Source organism: Anopheles bellator, chromosome 2, assembly GCF_943735745.2.
Source record: "Anopheles bellator chromosome 2, idAnoBellAS_SP24_06.2, whole genome shotgun sequence".
Classification (NCBI taxonomy): Eukaryota; Metazoa; Arthropoda; class Insecta; order Diptera; family Culicidae; genus Anopheles; species Anopheles bellator.
Window position 1 is genome coordinate 9,451,049 of NC_071286.1, and position 19,291 is coordinate 9,470,339.

Here is a 19,291-nt window from a genome sequence, read left to right on the forward strand (position 1 = left end):
GAGACATCCCCCTCCTCGATCGAACTCCGACATCGTCGGACTGTCAAGTCCGGAGTAAACACTTATCAGAAGTGACGTCACTGTTTTGCTCTTCGTTTTCGCTTACAAACGTCATGTCTGTCATGTGATATTTTCCTCAACGCTCACTTGATTCCCGTTCCTGAGGCACGAAAATCGATCGAACGGATTGTGGGTGGCTCAAAGTGCGTTTCAAGTGCGAAATTCTCCCCTGATTGCAGTCCCGCTTCAACGATGGGTGCTTCCGCGCTGCCAATCATTATTTTCTCTGCCATTTTCGGTGTTGTCGGAATTGTACTGCCAATTGTCGCACCGAAAGGCCCCAACCGCGGGTATGTAGCCTTGGTGTATTACTGACCCACTGCCGTTTCTCAAATAATCGTGTAAATATGGTTCTGCAGGATTGTCCAGTGCGTACTGATACTGACGGCAGTAACTTGCTGGTTGTTGTAAGTAAATTGTGACCCGCCACTGTAGTATTTTACGCTGACGGTTCTTTCTTCATCTTCCTGCTTATAGCTGGCTGTGTTGTTACATGGCGCAGATGAACCCACTGATTGGCCCGAAACTCCACCAAAATACGATTCTGATCATGGCACGCGAATGGGGCAATCCACTTCCGGACATGGATGGGTACAAACCCGAACACGTTGAAACCTAAGTTGATCATGTGGTGCAAATTCAGGCATACAAGCATACACGATGGCCACATTCCCAACTATAGACTACGGCCAGCATCGTCCATTGTTTTCATCTTTTATCACGTCGCGCAGTTTCCCCTCTAGTGCCACCGCTTAAGAATGAAAATTTGTCCTAATCCTTCCGAAATGATGGGTTAAATGTCTTCGCAAGATGATAGTGCTGAAGGTCAAGTTGGCATGAAGATAAGATTCACCGTTTCTATTTCCCTTCTACAATTTCTACGCCCAGAACCATTAAAAATACTGCGCAAATCGACTTACCGGAAGTGTATTGTTTAATTGTCTATTGTTATGGTTGGTCTTAAATGATGTATTATACAAAATAAAGTAGCCTGCGTGCCCCAACAGAACGGAGTTTATAGGGAATCGAGGATTAGTGCGGTCCATTTTGCCGATGGATGAAAGAAATATAAATAGTTATATTTATTGTTTTCGTTATTTCGTTGTAACTAGTTACTAACAACATTAACTTTCCTTTCTGCCCATTTTTTCCGCTGTGGTTAAAATTGCCTTTTTGACATGTGATTCAACGTCTCGTGAGTGAAGTTTTGTTTACATCCGCCACCGGTTGGCAAGTGCGGCGAAACGAGTTGCTCCCGGGTTGGCGATCTCCAGAAAATGAACAGAATTTCGAAACTGTTCCAACCGTCCTTGGTTGTGCCGAAAAATGCCACCGTCAAACACCAGGAAGCTACTTCCAAAAGCCAGAGGGTAAATAGATGGCAGAAATTCGTTATGAAGTACCTTGACGAATCCTGTTTTCCTTCCACAACACAGCTGATGCTTGAGCAAGGACTGATTCGGCAAGCAGGAAACGGAACCTTTCATCTGCTGCCGCTGCTACAGCGATCGGTACAGAAAGCGATTGACCTAATTGACCGTCACATGCGAACGGTGGATGCCCAAAGGTTAACACTGCCGTTGCTAACGTCCGCGGAACTATGGCGAAAAAGTGGACGGCTAGGAAAGGATGGCGATGCGCCACCGACGGAACTGTTACAGACCAGAGACCGACATGGAAAAGTACAAATTTTAGGACCGGTAAGAGCTTTGATTTTGTATAATTTTAGATATCATCCTAATGCCACAATGCTATTTTCTCATCAGACTCACGAAGAATCAATAACGGCACTCATGGCAGCGATCGCCCCGGTTTCCTATCGTCAGTTTCCGTTACGGCTGTACCAGATATCGACGAAATTCCGTGACGAAATGAAACCCCGTTTTGGGTTGATGCGTTCGAAAGAGTTTCTCATGAAAGATCTGTACACATTCGACGTGGATCAAACCAAGTGCCGGCAAACGTACGAATCAGTGAACGAAGCGTACGTTCGGCTGCTGGCAGAAGTTGGCGTACCGTTCGTGAAAGTGGCCGGAGATTGTGGAACGATGGGTGGCTCGCTGTCCCACGAATACCACTTTCCCAGTGAGGTCGGAGAGGATGAACTGCTTCAGTGCAAACGATGTGGAGCGCTCACGAACGCAGAGCTTTCCCGGAACGAGTGTGAGTCCTGCGCGGGACGGGATCCTTTCGAGCGGCAACGAGGGATAGAGGTGGCACATGCCTTCATTCTGGACGATCGTTACACGAAGCCGTTAGCGGCGACATGTCTCCAGCCCAATGGGAAACCGTCCACACTGCAGATGGGATGCTACGGCATCGGTGTGACTCGCCTGATAGCGGCTTCGATCGAGGTGCTTTCGAATGAGCGCGAAATACGATGGCCACTGGGACTGGCACCGTACCGTGTTTGTATAGTTACTCCGAAGGCGGGCAGTAAAGAGGAAGCGATAGTCAACCCGTGGGTCGATCGGTTGTACGGTAATCTGGAAACGGTCACAGGTTGCCGGGGTGAGATTATCGTCGATGACCGCAATCAACTGACGATCGGTAAACGTCTGTTGGATGCACGAAGAATGGGCTACCCAGTGATAGTGGTAGTCGGAGCGAAAGCATCACCGGAGGGCTGCGAGTTGTTTGAGTTACACAATCTTCTCGATGGAACGCAGCTTGACCTCTCCCTTGGTGACATCTTAACTGCGGTTGGTTCAATTTTCTCGAAAAACCCGGAAACAAGCTCGCCACTGAATCATGTCGTAAAGGTTCAGGTGCAAAATTAGAAGAGTCCATTGATTGGGTTTATTACACTAGTTCCTGCAGGAGCGCACTGACTCGCGTAAGAAAATACGCTTTTACAATAAACGCTAGCAGGACGATCACACAGGAGCGTGATCGCGAACAGTCACTAATTACCGAGTGTATCTGGACGAGGGAAATAACAAAGTACAGCAACACCAGCACGATGTGAAGAGCCAAACAGGTGTCGTTGGAGTTCTCCCTCCAGATGATGATTGGAATGAATAGAAACTTTCCTATGCTCGCCAGGATAACACCGTGGAGTAGCATTCGGGGATAGCTTTTACCGTCGCCGGCCACCGGGGGTACGGTGCGGTGGAGCAGTCCGTTGAACAGGTAAATGAATGCATAGAGCAACAGGAAGCCGGTGAGAAAATGTACCGTCGAGAGGTAAAAACCTTTCTCGGACAGAAAAGGATCGTTCACGTGCGATCGGTAGCTGATGCTGGTGATGCCACGAAATGCGTCGGTCCAGAAACAATACGCCTCTAGCAGAATCAGGATGCATCCGATTTTCCACAGATTCTACGGGAAGAACAGTCCACACTTTATTTATGTGACTGGTTCCACTAAGTAGTTACCTTCGGACGCTATACTGACCTTACAATCGGAATTGTACAGTATATGTCTGTACGCCGGTTTGGAGAGCAGAATTAAGTCGATCAGAATAATTAATACCTCGAACTCGATGTACTTGTCCGCGGGATGGTTGCATTTTTCCTACAATTAGGATAGGTTAGGGCCAACTCAACACAGACGTACGAGAGAACTTACACATTCGATGATTTTCAGCACCGTTGAGCTGATTCGCCGGTACAGTCCCGAAACCGGCCGACCGCAATTGATGCACACGTACTTTTGCTCTCCAGATTGATGTCGCAGCAGCTCAAAGTATCCTTGCAGAGGACGTGGCAGTTTCATGGTTTTCGGGCCCCTTTTCAACGCTTCAAAACTAAATTTTCGACTAAGACGGCAACCTTTCCCAGGACAAACAAATTCATTGCTGACAATCTGTTGTTTATTTACGAATAGCACAAACTCGAGAGCCAAACGTCAAATCGTTTGGCGCGCGTTTCCCTGTTTAGAAAAAACGGTTCAAAGGACCAGTTTCTGTTTCTGCATCGACCGTGTAACCGGTTTCGTAGGAGCATTCTTAAGCGAATGCAACAAAGTCGGCATGAAATTGGTTTGCGAAACCTGTACCATTAACCGTGCGATGAGCGGTGGGAAGCGCGTGTTCCTCAAAACAATACTGGCCATCGGCAAAGGCTCGGAGCGGAAAGCGGATGAACCGAAGATCATGCTCATTACGACCAGCAACAAGACGGGCACAAAGTATGGCGTTCTACAAAATATCAACAAAATATTCACCCGGTTTCTGGACGAAGGGAAGGCAACCATTTCGTTCCTGGTGCCTGAACACGACGTGCAAATCAAGAGCGATAAAATTCAGCTGACCGCCTTCCTGAAGGTGCTGAAACTGGTTTTCACCGGCGATCGCCCGTCGGAAACCCTTGGTGCGGCTCAATCTTCACAACCTTCGGCCGTACGGTTATCCTGTTTGACGGTGAATAACAAAAAGGCTTCCATGTTAGGATCGACCAACGTTCTGGCAACTCGGTGTGTTATCAAACACCGTAAAGACTACCCCACGAAGGGTTTCTCGCGGCTGCTCGTGTCACTGCAAATCTCCGATATTAAATTGTGTCGTCTCGATACGCAATTAATGTTGCTCCCTCAGCTGCGGTCACTTAATCTATCAAACAACTGCATACAGCAGCTGCCACGCAAGTTTGGTCAGCTGCGACTAACAGATCTGGATCTATCCAACAACAAGCTTCAGGACACTGCCGACTCCTGGGAGTGGCTTATGGAGCCAAACCTTCAATCGACGCTCCAAATGCTCAATATCTCCGGCAACGAATTGTCCTTTCTTCCGATCAACGTGATCTACGCACGCACACTCGTGACACTGGTGGCTAACAATAATCTTATTAGTAAAATTCCTTTCGCACTGTGGAAAATGACCCAGCTCCGTGAGATTTCGCTGGTCAGCAATCGCATCACGGCTATCCCCGAAACACTTCGTCGGATGAGACTTCAAAAGCTGGATCTGTCATCCAACCAGTTGTTCGAGAACGAAGCTACCGTGCAGGACTTGAGGATGGAAGAACTAACCGCAACGGCTCACTCTCAACCCTCGAGCCTATTCGAACTGGCGGCACGAGTTGCCATTAACCGGAAAATCCCGTACTGGTTGCCGGGAAAGGTGCCGTTTACCGTGCTGGAAACACTGCACCGCACACCGCTCTGTGGCTGTGGGCAACCGTGCTTTGAATCGAAAGTTTACGAGCGGGCGAAAGTGGTCACTTTGAACTGTGTGCACATAATCCTGAACGCCAACCAACAGTTGTTCGCCGATTGTGTTTTCTGTAGTCAAAAATGTTCGCGAAAAGTCTAGTGTTCGATTTAAATTGTTTTAAATAAATTATTTTTATAAATCTTTTTACACGAAAGTTCAATGATTCGCGTATTTCTCCATTAGTCATGTTTCTTCATTCAACCGTAATACAGCAAACAGTTTTTGGTTCCAAGCTTCCTGTTGAGGTTCAGCATGGCTTTAACAGACTTTTATTTTGCGTTTCTCAGACCATGGTTTCACAATAAAATACGTATTTTGGTACGTACGAAGCTATAAAGTCGCATGTCGCCATCGGGCCGTCCCCAGCCTTGGCGAGTATATGCGACCGTGGGTATGTCCGTGCCAAAATAGATATTAGCTAGGAAACCGTAGGAGAACAACCTAGCGACACAGGGCCGACCAAGCTTAATCGAACAGCCCGAAGCCCATATCCTCGTCCTCCGACTCGGACTCTTCCTTCTTCTCCTCTGCCTTGGCAGCCGGAGCGGCAGACGCGGCAGCAGCCGGAGCGGATGAGGCACTGACAGCGGCGAACTTGCTCGGGTCCTTGATGAACTCCTTGACCGTTTCGGCTTCCTTGAACTCAACCTCGGTGACGGCAGCGATAGCCAACAGGTTGCGGAAACCGTTGGCCAAGCTGTGTGGTACCGAAGCCAGCGTCGGATAGCCGATCGACAGCGAAACGGCAGCCAGATTGGCGACTCCAGCCTGGAACTTGGCGCGCAAATCCTCCGGCTTGATATCGAGAATCTCCGGCGAGAAGATAGAACCCGAATCGAACACCTGCTGGATCTGCAGCCCGTACGAGAACGGCGAAATGTTCAGCATGTTCAGAAGCGTGGCTTCCGAAGCGCCCACTTTATCGCCCGGTTTCAGGATAGGCACGTCGTTGATGATTTCAATCGTACCCTTCGAAATCTTGGTCGGGATCGACAGAGCCTGGAAGAAAGAGGTCTTCTCCGGACCGAGACCGGTGTTCTGGGCTGGGATGACGACCTCCAGCGGAGCAATGGCACCGGCACGAGCGGGAGCTCGCACCTTGCTCTCAGTCAGCTTATCGCGGACATCTGCCAAATCGCCCTTGGTGAACACGAAGCCAACGTTGCCCTTGATGTGGCCCAGTAGCTTCTCCAGGCTTTGGTTGTTCTCCAGGTGCCCACGGATGGCCTTGCGCATCATGGTGTTTTTACCCATCAGCACAATGGCCGTACCGCGAAGGGACATGCGAATGGTTTGCATCTGTCGAGAGCCGACATTGTCAGCGCCGACGATGAAACACTTCGGGTATTCATCGAGCAGTTGCTGCGAAAAAGTGGATAGAAAATACAGCGCAATTAGTATGTCATCCGGACAGAACCAACAAGTGAGGTTATGTGGTGCTCTGTGGCTTCGCGAGCCGCTTCAGACGGGTGTAGAGGAAGCATTTTTCGCACGGCGTTTCCTGGGTTCAGCTTTATTCAAGCAAGGAAACTGACCGTGCGCATCTTACGTATACGAAAATCATCATAAAAACCGAAACCTAAGCCTGTGAAAGTGAAGGACTGAACGGATGGTTCGATTGGTACTTACCACGACTTTCAGGAAATAGTTGGATTTCCAGGTTGCTTTGTCCTCCCTACCCATCGTAATGTGATAATAGGGACTTCGTAAAGAAATTTAAGAACTAAAATGGGAAAGAAAAGAGAAGCAGTCCGTAAGTAATGGGCTCAGAGAGCACCATTTTGTTTGGAACACGTGGAAACAGTGCACTTTTGAGGGCTTTCTTTTACGTTAATTTTATTGCAGTTCGTAATCGTTGGCTGCTTAAAAGTTTGAGGAGCTGCGAGCAAAAACCGCATACTAACGCCCACAATTACTACGGATAGTTTAGAATAAGTTTAACACAATAAATAACTTACCAAAGCGGTAGCTATGTGGACTCGTTTGCGTATGCGGACGTAATGAACGAGTTGACAGCTCTCCCACCACGATGCGAGGGCCGTACGGGCCAACCAAATAAATGTTCTACAATAAATGAATACAATTCTCACCGGGCACACGTTCCCGGTGAAAAAGTTATCACCTACCAAATGGGAAGAACGCTGGTCGACAAAATACCGACGATAAATAATTTTCACTGATTAAATGTTTCAACCTTTCCCGTAAATGTAGTCATATTTCAAATGAAACAGTGTCCATTATTAAAGAACAAAAGTTCGTTTGAATTGCAAGCGAATTTATTTCAAAAATTTATCCACATTTGCTAACTCCTCTACAAAATGGCTCCGGAATAGTTTCAGAAGCTGAAGCAGAAGCGTTTCACATATTTACATTTAGATTGCATTTTAACGATTGCGAATATTTGCTATTTTGGCCGAACAATCCATTAAGCGGCCGAACCATTAGATATCTGTAACTAGGGTTTTCTACAGCGGTGAAACGATTTTTTATATTATTGTTTCGAACGGCTTTTCAACAATTGTGCCGATCCAGTACGTATAAAAATATTGTTTCTGGCATTGTGTCTTGTTAATTTCAGCCCATTTGTTTTTGCAAAATTGGAAACAATACCACCTTACATGCTGTACGCGTCGTTGGCGTTTTTGTCACTAAATCATTAAGCTTGTTAGTAGACGCTTACTTTTGGAATATGCAACGAGTAACAACTTCGCAAAAAGCGATCAAGAACAATCCGCTAATCCACTAATCCTAACTATTTCCTTAACTGTCTTTTCAAGTCTGCTGATGGCGACTCAGCAGCTAGTTCTAGAATGTTTGGAGAAATTCAAATAATCGAAATGCTAATTTATTGTTCATTGTCGACAGAATCAGTACGAACATAGCTAGAATGTCTTTCAACCATGGTTCACTAAAGCAACACTTGTTTGTGCAAATAAGTTAGAGCATTACTCTTTACTGAATTCTTGCCCCACCCCGTTTCGATTTGCTTCGTTCGGTTATCGCAAACAAAGCGCTCTACAATATTTCAGAATTAAGCTTATTACTGACTTCCAGTTGCCACTAGCTGTAGTTCTGAAAAGTAGTATCGATAATTTCGCATATTATACTCAGGGATACCTGTTTGCCTTGGTTATGTATATAGTTCAATGTCCATTAAGTATATTTGCATTCGCGTTCACAGAGAATGATTTATATTCTTTTTCCACTATAAATTGTGAAAATTAAAGCTTTCAATTACCGACGACCTTTTCTGAATACCCGTGGCATTTCGTGCGATTTCATTTCTCTCGTGCGTATCCTTTTTCACCGACTGGCGAGTTTTCATGTTGTTTTAAAGTGCTTTCGGTAGAGAAAAAAGTTTTATGGTCGTTATTCCTGTGGGTTTCCTTTGTATGGTCAGCGGCCATCAAATAGCCGGTTAATCTAAGCTAGTAAGTAGATTGTCGTTGGATTAATCGGGGTTGGTTGTTTAGCGCCAGTTGTAGGATTGCCATTTCTTTGCTTTCGCGGCAACTGAGTGAGCTGTGCGTGAATGAGCGTTTTGAGAAAGTAAGTATTTCCGTTGTATCGGGATCGCTTCGTAAAGAGAAACAGAAAATAGTTGCCTCACTATTTAACTGTAGTTTTCCGTTGTTTGACTTCACAACCATCGTGTATTGGCCTTTACGGATGAAATCTGTATTTTCTACTCTCTATTGCTAGCGTTCCCTGCTCCCAAAAATTGATTTAGAAGCTCGCGATGTCACTTTGTTTTTCTCCTGGCTTTGGGACCTTAGAAGTTGATATACGTGCGAACGAGCAGTTGATAATTGATGTATATTTTCGAAAAGTTAAAGCTTTCATGTATCGTCGATTATCCACATAGTACTGCAGGGTCCACTGCTTTAACTAATCAAGATCAATATTCCTATCTGCTAGTTGAGTGTATATTTGAGAACCATGTTCAAAAACTCAATATTGATAAACAACGAACGCACATCCTTCGGATCGCGGCGGCACACAAACTTGCCGCCAATTGATTGTCCCTCTTTCACCGGCACCGGTTCCTCAAGATAGAAAATGGTCTGCTTCCAGTGGGTGGGTCTTGTGTAGGGCGAGGTGGAAAACTCTACGTGTTCCGGTAGCTCGAAAAACGTGTCGAAATAACCGATCAATGCCGTGAGTTCCGCATCCCGTTTGACGGTCAACTCGAAATCGTAGCTAAAATTCGGACAGTCTACGTCCACCTCCATTAGATCGAAGTTTGCGATAATGTTCGCATTGGTAATAATGTGTTCGGGTTTGCACACTTCGACCATCGCCTCGCGGAGCACTTCCTTCTTCATGCACGACATATCGAACCCGTACACATTCTTCCAAAAGCCGATAAACTCGTTGTGCCGTTCTAGGTCACCGTACCCGGCGATGCTGATGTTGCAGCGATTAGGCAGAATCAAACCGCCTTCACGCAGACACTGTTTGCGAGCGTAAATCACACTGTCCATCATACCTTCGAACAGCAAAAAGTAGCCCATCCACTCCGACACGATGATGTCGACCTTCTCGACCGGTAGCTCGGTGTCTTCGAGGCGCCCCTTCACGAATCGGATGTTGTCAATTTTGTTTTTGCGCACGATATCCATTGCCATGTAGATGATGTCCGATTGATCGACCGAGATCACTTCTTTCGCACCCGCCTTCGATGCAAACATTGAAAGAATGGCGGTTCCACAACCCAAATCCAGCACGGTTTTGTCTTTAATAATATCTGCATTTCGCAGGATCGCATCTCGGTAGCTCGAAGTTCGCACCTCATCCTGCGGAAATTTAGAACAGAAATTAGGTAAGGAAAAAGCGGTAAAAAGGTGTAATAACAATGTCTTAAAGTGGAGTTATATTACGCTCAGCATATCATGATGAATGCCGAAGTGTGAGTACGTGTTGAAGTAGCTCTGATCGTCGTCCACCGAAACACTGCTCACACAGTGCTGGAGTTTGTTTTTAATTTGTTGCAGCTTTTTATCAGCCCCGGCCGAGCATGCGTCCGCTTGGGAAGCCGGTTGCTGCTGTTCGGCCATCACGTTTCGAAAGCTTTCCTTCATCTTCTCAATACTGCTGGCAGCGTGCTGCAACAGATTTTCCTTCTCACGAAGCTGTGCCGTTAGATCGTTAATGATTCCGTGCATTTTTCGGTACTGGTCCGTCGTGAGTGTCATGGTTTCACCGATATCGTTCCCATTCTCCTTCTCTCCCGTCGATGACCCATTACCAGCGCCATTGCTCAGCATTATTTCATCTAGCTCATCCAGATCGAACATCAACCAAGTTTCGTTGGCCACCGGTTTCAAGTATTTATCGTCCGCCCATGGAACGGTGCTCCCTGCGGCCGATTTAAACTGCTCTGGACTGGGCTGCTCCCGCCGTATATAGTTGATCATCTTAATGTATGAGTACTCATCGAGGTGAAACTTTCTCCTAATGCCGGCCAAATCGAAATCATGCTGCTGTTTCACGTGCCGTATGGCCACCGTCATCGTGGGTGAGATGGTTTCACAGAACAAACACTTCACCGGTTCGTTCTGCTCCTCGGCTACTTCCCACTCGTCGTCTTCACCGTTCGAATCGGTACCGTCCATTGCCTCGCAGAGTGGTGGACAATCTTCCAGAGGGTGACCAAACCAAAGATATGTTATCCAGTGCACTAGCAACGTTCTAGTAAATAGGCTTACCATCTTCGTCGCCCATGGTCGCTTTGCTGCCTTGCTGCGTCCTTAAAACTATGCCACAAAGAAAACACGAGTGCACGTCACGCGATCGTTTCGAATAAAAGAACAGGAAACGTAGAAAGAAACCCTTAACGATTTTGGTCAGACTAGATAACTGTTTAGGCAGTGGAAAGATTGAAAAGATGAATGTTAAAGAAAGCAACACGGACACACAGAACACGATGCGGAGACAAAGCGCAGCATAGATTACAGTTAGCAGCAGGATCGAACGAGGAAGAGCGGAAAGACCGCACTGCGCACATGCTTTTGTTGTTGCTGCAACATGTTTTTTGACAGTTGATTAATGCCGAATCCGCACGCTAACCCGGCGGATCGCTTACGCACGGAAACCATGTATAAAGTGAGTGTGAACTATTCGAAAAAACTGATAAAACCGGCCAGTACTGAATTACTTTTGGCTATGAAGCTCTCTGGTGTTTGGTGATGGTAAATTGTGAAAAAGAAACGATCATCGAAAGAGTTCGAAAATTTCGAATCGTACTTTCGCAAAGCACTTGCTGGCAACACTGCTCTTGACGTTGAGCACATTGAAATTTGTCATCACAGATCCATGCGGTCGCGAGCATTCGCTTATGAAGTAGAGGCCAGATTTTTGTTGCAGACAAACTTCTATAGGAATAAGCCGCGGAAATGGTGTACGTAGAGCCGGCTTTTCCACGAGGGAAAAATACCGAAATCGAAGACAATGGAGTCGCACCGAGAAAAAAGTTCAAGCCTAACGTTGTAAGTATTAAGTTCATTCGTGGAGCCGTTCTAGGACCCGCTGAAATAGCTCTTGTTTCTTTTAATGCCACCAGAACTACGGTGCTTCTACCGAAGAGGAAATAAAAGTTCACAAACCTCGACCTAAGGAACGCCGCAGAGCACTGTTGGAAGCGAAAGCGGAAGAACGAGAGAAACAGGAACTAGCCTGTACTGCCTCGAATCTTAGCATCGCAACGGTCCAACCGGGCATGCTGGTGCTCGGTAGTGTACGACGCATTTTCAAAATGCACCTGGAAATGTCCCTTCCGGGACGTCTGTTGGGAACGGTACCGATTTCGGCGATATCCGATGCGTATACGAAACGGCTCGAAGCGATGATCGAACAGAAATCTATGGCCAATTGTCCTACGCTCGAAGATCTGTATACCGAGAATGATTTGGTTTACGTGAAGGTGATCGAGAAGGAGTGCAACCAAGCACGTCTGAAACTGTCGTTAAATCCAAGCGATCTGCACAGCACCTTTACGGCGAACCAGCTCGTGCCCGGGTTGGTATTGATCGCAACGATCGCTGTAGAAGAAGATCATGGTTACACGATGGAAACGGGAATACGCAATGTGCGGGCCTTTCTGCCGAAGGATGGTCTGCGCAAAAATCCATCCGACATTGGTCGGAATCTGTTTTGTACCATCGAAAAAGTAACGCAGCAAGCCGGACTAGCGGCAACGATCATCGTTAAAGCATTCCGCAAGAAGGACAATCGTGTGCTGAACGTTGCCATGGCCAACCTAGACGCGATCGTGCCGGGCTGTGTGGTACCGTTCACTGTTGGGTCGGTAGTGCAGCATGGCCTACGTGGGACACTTTTCGACGAAACAGTGGCAGCGTTTGCGAATGAAAATATGCTGACCCACACCAACAGTAAAGCGGACAGTTACACTTTATTCCAGGAATTGCAAGCAACAGTGCTGTACGTGATGCCGGTTACACGGCACGTGTTCGTTTCGTTGGCCAAGTATGCCAACAATCGAACTGAAGCGGAACATGCCGTGTTTGGGCCGGGCGCCACAATTCAAAATGCGCACGTAGTAAAAGTCACCAAAAGCGGCGTTTGGTTGCAGTTCGACCGCGACTATAAGGCGCTCCTGCCGAAAAATGTGATCATGAAAGGAATTGACGGTAATTACGATGAAACCATTGTGATGGCTAAATATCATGTCGGATCAGTTCACACTCTGCGTATTTTGCGTTACGATGCGTTCGATCGAACGTACGTCACGAGCGATACGCTCGATCACGCTGGTGACGAACTCAGTCTGGGCGATGTTCAGATTGGGAAAGTGTATAGCGTGCGAGTTAGGCAGGCACAGCAATCGGAAGGATTCCTCGTCGAGATGGGATCGGTTCGTGGATCGGTGTTGCGCGATTGGTTCGACCGTACGCAGCACTTTAAGGAAAGAAAGCTAATAACTGTCCGAGCCGTCGAATTTGAAAACGATCGACCGTACGTGCGCTTCACGAACCGACCAGAGTTGGTGAAGAAAACTGCGCAAATTTTGTCCTCCTGGGAGCAAATCACTGTGGGTCAACAGTTTCACGGTGTGGTGGTAAAGGAAGCTAAAACATACTTTTTGGTCAAATTTTTCAACAACATCATGGGAATGTTACCGAAAAAAATGCGAGAAGTAGACCAGGATACCGCGAAGCTATACACACTGCGACCAGGAAGTGTGGAACTGTTCACCGTTCACGAGACCAATGCCTCTGCAAAGTCCTTGGTTCTTTCCCTACCGGGTGAGAGTATTACTCGCGCATCACCATTAGCAAACGCGACCGTGGTTGGTGTCTTTCCGTCCGGAGTGGACATAAAGCTAGATTCGGAAGATGTGACCGGAACCATTCCGTTGTACTGCTTTTCCGACTTTTCTTCCCACAATCCACTGTACCTGAGCTTGCTCAAGGAAGGGCAACAATTGTCAGTGGTCAAACTTCACCAGAACACCTACAGTGTGCGTGACGTCGAGTACTATCACCACAATCCGATGCGGATGGCACGCGTACCGCAAGGAGCCGTACTGCGCGCCAGCTACTTTTCGCGAAATGGTGAACCGTACGCGAGCCTGCTATTGAACGATTACTGTGAACCGATCCGTCTGATGGTGTGCGAACCGGAAAAAAAGCCAGAGGATATTCCAGAAGGGGAGATTATTTATGCGAAAGTTACCTTCAACCCTAAAGGCAAGAATGCCGTTACGTACAAGTTGCGCGCTAATACACACCGCAATGCGGTCTGTCCGCGTGGTATCGAACATGTCTATGAGTACACTTCTGCTTACATGAAGGATCTAGCATGTTTAATTGACCGGTAAGAGAATCAACTGGCTTTGTTTTGTCTATCATGCATTAGCAAAAAGTTGAGTTAATATGTTGTTAATTGTTTTAGGTACAAGCAAGCTGGACAATCGTTTGCAAACTACTCCGTGGGTCAAAAGGTGATTTGCACCGTAGACAGCGTGGCCGACAATATACTTATGGTGGAGGTGCGTTCGTGCGATAAAAAGTTATCAACCAAAACCGGCACGAAAGGTATTGCCGTGAAACCGTTCGCATCACAGAACTGCACCTACAGTAAGGGTGAAACACTCGATGGCCTCGTAATATGGGTGGATGTGGAGCGGCAACTGGTGCATGTGTGTGTAGATTCCTTCCTTCTTCAGTGGATTGATACATCAAACACCAGGCAACCGAAATTTATTGCCGGCAGCAGAACTCCCTGCGTCAAACTATTCGAAAATGAATACGTCAGCATTTGCTGTCGTTCTAACGGCAGTGGCCCGCTGATTATTGTGCCGGTGAGGCATCATTACAATGATCATCTGTGGTACAGTATAGACAGACCGTTGATAGCCGTGTTTCAACTACAAACGTTGGGCCATATGATATTCGCGGTACTAAGGCGTAGTTGTGTACTGTACAATAGCCTAGACGTAATCGATCGATCAGCAGAGAACACGGAATCGCATCGGAGTACAATGCAGCGACAAAAATTTGTGAAAGAATCGCAGCAAGTAGACAGCAACATTGGCGATTATAAGGATAGCATCAATCTTCGTTCGAAGGGTACCATCAGGCATGCCCAAGAACTGCCGGAAACGTTCGATGAACCACTGTTGGATGACGATCTTGCGGATAAATCGGATTCATCAGACCTCGATGAGACTGATGGCGACGAATCAGACGACTTGTATCGAGATAGTGTAGACGATGACGATGATGAAGACTACGTCTATGAGGAAGAGAAAAATGATGATGATGATGATGAGTCAGAACCAAAAGATGAAGCGGGAGAGATGATAACAAAGAAACTCACTCATCTGTACGATGCATACGTTAGCGTTAAGAAGCAGCAGCAGAAAAACGGAAAAGTTGAAACAGGTTTTCACGAAAACGATACGAAATGTAAGAAAATTGGAAACGTACGAAGCAAACAAATGGAAAAGGATACAGATAGCTCACCAAACGCACCAAGGATGAGCAGCAAACAGAAAATGCCGAAAACAGGCCAAACCTTGCTTGGCGGCGATACCACGGCCGTCGGAGATGGTTTAAAATTAGCGACGAAGGTAAGCAAGAAAAAGAAAATGTTTCAATTAAACGAGCCACAAGCAATCGATCTAAACGACCATCAGAAGGTCATAAAACGCAAGAAACCAGAAGGCCTATTAAACAAACCTCCCGGCAAAGTGGAAAAAAAGAAAAAGGCGCCGTTTTCAAAGGACGCGGCTGCAGGTGGCGCTAAGCTAAAACCTACCATCGCCGATGCAACCGATGCCAAAATATTGAAAACGAAAAAGAAAAAGAAAACCTCTGGTACTTCCGCCAATTTACTAATCCCTCAGCTAGATGGGACCGATGATTTTCTCTTCAGTCAGCTTGATGGGCCTAAGAATTTGACAAAATCAACGGGGCCGAAAACAGCCACCAAACGGAAACACGGTAACGATGGTGGGCCCCGCACCAAGGACAGCGGAACCCTTCCGGGAACGACAAACTTTTGGGATTCGACACCTATCTACAAGCGCACTGTGGCAGATTCGAGCTCCGGTGAGGGTAGCGATGAGGAGGAGGAAGCGCGAAAGGTGAAAACTAGTAAGCGTCTTTCGGCCAAGGAACGGTTCGAGGTAATGAAACAAGAGGAAGAACGCTTGAGAAAAATCGAAGAAGAGCTGGCCAATCCGTCCCTCGATCCGCACACACCGGATCAGTTCGATCGGTTGGTGTTAGCGCAGCCGAACAACAGCATGATCTGGATTCGGTACATGGTGCATCACATGGAGTCGGCCGAGCTGGACAAGGCACGGGCCGTCGCGCGGAAAGCATTGAAGGCGATCAACTTTCGCGAGGAAGCTGAACTGCTGAACGTGTGGATCGCTCTGCTCAATCTCGAGATACGCTACGAGACGGTGGAAAGCTTCAAGGAGGTGCTTCAGGAAGCGATCCAGTACAACGACGCGTTCAAGGTGTACTCGAGGGTGCTGGACATTTTGATCGATTGCCAGAAGGTGAGCGAGGTACGCGAACTATTAGAGCTGCTGCTGAAAAAGTTTCGCAAACAACCCGAAATGTGGTCCCTGGTCGCTGATGCATGGTATCGGATTGATCAGGGCAACAAAGTCAAACCGTTGCTAAGCCAAGCCACGAAATCGCTTCCCTGCAGGGATCGTGAGTAATCATATTCCGCTCGAAAGCGTCTTCGAAATCGACTTTTAGATTCAATTCCACTGTTTCAATATTCCTAGATATTCCACTGATCGTCAAGTTCGCCTTTCTGCACAACCGTTACGGAAACCGCGATGAGGCTCATCTGTTGTTCGAGCAGATACTCACCTCGTACCCGAAGCGAACGGACATTTGGTCCCAGTACGTCGACATGTTGGTCAAGGACGGCCTGGTCGACAATGCTCGTCAGATTTTGGAGCGTGCCATCGTTCAGCGATTGCCAATGAAGAACATGAAAACGTTATACACCAAGTTCGTAAACTTCGAGCAGAAGCACGGCAACCGGGACAGTGTGCGGCGCGTGAAGCAGATAGCGGCGGACTACGTACAGGCGCAACTCAACAATGCGGGCGTCACAACGAGTGACAAAGGCAAGAAATAGTTGTTCCACACAACATAAGGTTTTTGTTTTTGCTTTTTCTGGTTTTTCATATTTTTATTAACAGCCGATTTGGCCTAATAAATAGAATAATACTTACGTCGATCAACACTCGTATACTCTTTAAGCAATTCGGTATTATTAAGCTGAGAAATAGTTATGTAAATGTTTGTACTGTAACACGTGGGGGATACCACGTGTTCCGGTTTCTAGTGTTGTCTGCATTTGAACAGATAATAAATCAGCGTAGTGTACAAACCGGGTAAAACCAACTTGTGTCTCGTAAAGAAGACCCACCATACGGCTGTAACCGGACCAAATGAAATGTGCTACTAAGTTTGCTATGCGCGTTACTCGCCAATTTACATACCCAGCATATATATAGAAACGGCCACGATGGGAGTGCGTGGCTGCTTGATGATGAAGGAAAAATGTACACAAAATACGCACATTTATATTCTCACCGCGGTTTTGCCTACAACGGTACCAAAAGAGCGTGCCAAACATCGAGAACCCGTTGGGAGCGCGCGCTGAGAACATTCGCGGGTCAGCAAAGTGATAAAGAGAGAGGAAAACGAACGTTTCTAAACATTCGATCTCTTTCCCTGCTTATCGCGTACTCTTTTCGGCGTCCTAGAAACGGCCAGTATTGTACAGCGAGCACATTTTGCAAGAATTATCCCCGCGCAGCAGTTGTAAAGCACAACAGCACTAGTAAAGGTCGTTGATTGGCCCGGCGCGTGTGCGGAATGGGAGTGTGCGGTCGACTGTTGTAGCTCCGACTCGGGAACTTCAGAAACGATTACACGATGGCATCGCTTGCACTACGGCAAGCAGCTACTACATATTTATCAACAAGATGATAATACAACGCAGTGCCGAGATTCGTTTCACGCGAGACCGTTCCGCTTGAAAATAAACAGTTTATATTAAAGCAAAGGTACCGGTGCTGAGCGAATCGCTGTTGCGGCTCTGCCCAGTTTTCCGATCCATAAAAAAGTTCTTCCAAACGTTTCCAAAAACCGAAAGAACAGCCTAGTGTAGTAGTGCGAGCAGTTTTTTGGACCGATAACAACCGGACTGTGTGGAGGGAGCAAAGTAACCATCGGCAAAGAAAAAAACATTTCTATTCAGTTATGGCCGAGCGAACGAGTGGTGCAGTCGGTAATGGGTGAAAGTCTCGTGAAAATAGTCAGAAGGAGAACCTGTAGAAATGTAAGTTTAGTGAAGGAGTACCACGCAGAGGAAAAAGTACATCTCCTGTGCACGACGCCAGCGTTTTTACTAATCCTCATCAGAGCTAGTGACTTATGTAATAATCATTCAAAAGGTTACAGCATAAAAAAACAATTTACTTCTGCTCTGCCACAACGACACAGAAGGATGTAAGTTGCCTTCCATTGGCAGGATTATCGATTTTTACAGTCCTGTATCACGGTTCGGGTCTAGCAATGTTATTGTATGACGTTGGTGTAAAATCAGGGAAAAGAAAGAAGGTCCCGTTTCTACAATCGCTCGAATCGTTTGTGTAATCACTCGTGACAACAAGCAACCAAAGAAACTGCTGGTTATCCTTCGTCAAGGACATACATCCGGTTGCGTACGTATTGCGAAAACCCTTGGAGGGCCCAATTCAATAGCATCCCGGTTTCAGTGGTGTTGGTGAGTGTTACTGCCGTTTTTCGTTGCCAAGTGTGCCAAGAAAGTGGTGCAAAAAGGACACGATGTCAGTCAGCTGAGTAGACCGTCGGCAGGAGAAGCAACAAATGCGAAAATAGCTTACGAGAGAATCGCCGTCGAACTGATCAACCGAAGGGCAGAGGCATTGTTTGTTTGGAGTATTTCCGTGGCCAGTTTTTCCTCTCGGTTCGTACTGCGATCGGCTATCGGCCATCGGCTTACTTCTTAGAGTTATACAAACTGATGCACAGTAAACTTTCGTGGTAAAAATGTTAATTTATGTACTACTCAGTGTACTGAGTACAACGGCTTGAACTAGAAAATTTCGGGCATTCTTCTCAAATTCTTTCATTTTCCACCTCCTTACATTCTGAAAATTTCCTAAGCAAATAAATTTACTTCACCAGGCTCGATGTGAGTAGTGGTGTAGATACATCCAATATCAATATAACTAAAATACAGTATTATTCATGTACGAACAAGCTAACAAAAGAAGATCGATAACGTTGGCGCAAGTGGAAGAAACAAGTGAGGTATTAGCATAAGCAAACTCGAGAGTATTAAGAAAACAGACCCGTAGCTCCATGGGTGAACCGGGGTCGGAAGCGCTGGGATAACGTAGTTATCGTAAATTAGTAAAACCAACAAATCGATATAATTAACGTCCGTGTTCTGATAGTGGTTCCGCGATGAAATCAAATTGTTCGACACAATCTGTCTCGAAATATTTGCTGCGCGATCGACAACACTTTTCCATCAGTCAAG

General features: G+C 46.6%; 7 protein-coding genes across 7 annotated transcripts; 4 read left to right on the forward strand and 3 right to left on the reverse strand.

Moving 5' to 3' along the window:
- Positions 1–121: 121 nt before the first annotated feature.
- On the forward strand, positions 122–975 carry LOC131209467 (V-type proton ATPase subunit e 2-like). The gene is made up of 3 exons (XM_058202544.1): positions 122–350; positions 420–467; positions 538–975. The coding sequence occupies exons 1-3, from the start codon at positions 253–255 to the stop codon at positions 677–679; spliced, it is 288 nt and encodes a 95-aa protein (XP_058058527.1). The 5' UTR covers positions 122–252; the 3' UTR covers positions 680–975.
- A 327-nt stretch (positions 976–1,302) lies between these two features.
- LOC131209193 (probable proline--tRNA ligase, mitochondrial) lies at positions 1,303–3,028 on the forward strand. Its single transcript, XM_058202197.1, has 3 exons — positions 1,303–1,430; positions 1,497–1,760; positions 1,827–3,028. Exons 1-3 carry the CDS (start codon positions 1,338–1,340, stop codon positions 2,838–2,840), a joined length of 1,371 nt encoding a protein of 456 aa, XP_058058180.1. The 5' UTR covers positions 1,303–1,337; the 3' UTR covers positions 2,841–3,028.
- LOC131209194 (protein ARV1) lies at positions 2,834–3,863 on the reverse strand. The gene is made up of 3 exons (XM_058202199.1): positions 3,631–3,863; positions 3,457–3,576; positions 2,834–3,381 (listed from the first exon to the last, which is right to left on the reverse strand). The coding sequence occupies exons 1-3, from the start codon at positions 3,775–3,777 to the stop codon at positions 2,863–2,865; spliced, it is 786 nt and encodes a 261-aa protein (XP_058058182.1). The 5' UTR covers positions 3,778–3,863; the 3' UTR covers positions 2,834–2,862.
- Positions 3,864–4,013: 150 nt separating this feature from the next.
- Positions 4,014–5,317, forward strand: LOC131211046 (leucine-rich repeat protein 1). The gene has a single exon (XM_058204387.1). It carries the CDS (start codon positions 4,034–4,036, stop codon positions 5,315–5,317), a length of 1,284 nt encoding a protein of 427 aa, XP_058060370.1. The 5' UTR covers positions 4,014–4,033.
- Positions 5,318–5,421: 104 nt separating this feature from the next.
- On the reverse strand, positions 5,422–7,228 carry LOC131211608 (large ribosomal subunit protein uL10). The gene is made up of 3 exons (XM_058205161.1): positions 7,177–7,228; positions 6,848–6,941; positions 5,422–6,580 (listed from the first exon to the last, which is right to left on the reverse strand). The coding sequence occupies exons 2-3, from the start codon at positions 6,899–6,901 to the stop codon at positions 5,684–5,686; spliced, it is 951 nt and encodes a 316-aa protein (XP_058061144.1). The 5' UTR covers positions 6,902–6,941; positions 7,177–7,228; the 3' UTR covers positions 5,422–5,683.
- A 315-nt stretch (positions 7,229–7,543) lies between these two features.
- Positions 7,544–11,064, reverse strand: LOC131208735 (uncharacterized). Its single transcript, XM_058201572.1, has 3 exons — positions 10,927–11,064; positions 10,099–10,856; positions 7,544–10,014 (listed from the first exon to the last, which is right to left on the reverse strand). Exons 1-3 carry the CDS (start codon positions 10,940–10,942, stop codon positions 9,133–9,135), a joined length of 1,656 nt encoding a protein of 551 aa, XP_058057555.1. The 5' UTR covers positions 10,943–11,064; the 3' UTR covers positions 7,544–9,132.
- Positions 11,065–11,569: 505 nt separating this feature from the next.
- On the forward strand, positions 11,570–16,917 carry LOC131212461 (protein RRP5 homolog). The gene is made up of 4 exons (XM_058206329.1): positions 11,570–11,706; positions 11,781–14,053; positions 14,132–16,410; positions 16,488–16,917. Exons 1-4 carry the CDS (start codon positions 11,614–11,616, stop codon positions 16,847–16,849), a joined length of 5,007 nt encoding a protein of 1,668 aa, XP_058062312.1. The 5' UTR covers positions 11,570–11,613; the 3' UTR covers positions 16,850–16,917.
- The last annotated feature ends 2,374 nt before the right edge of the window (positions 16,918–19,291 follow it).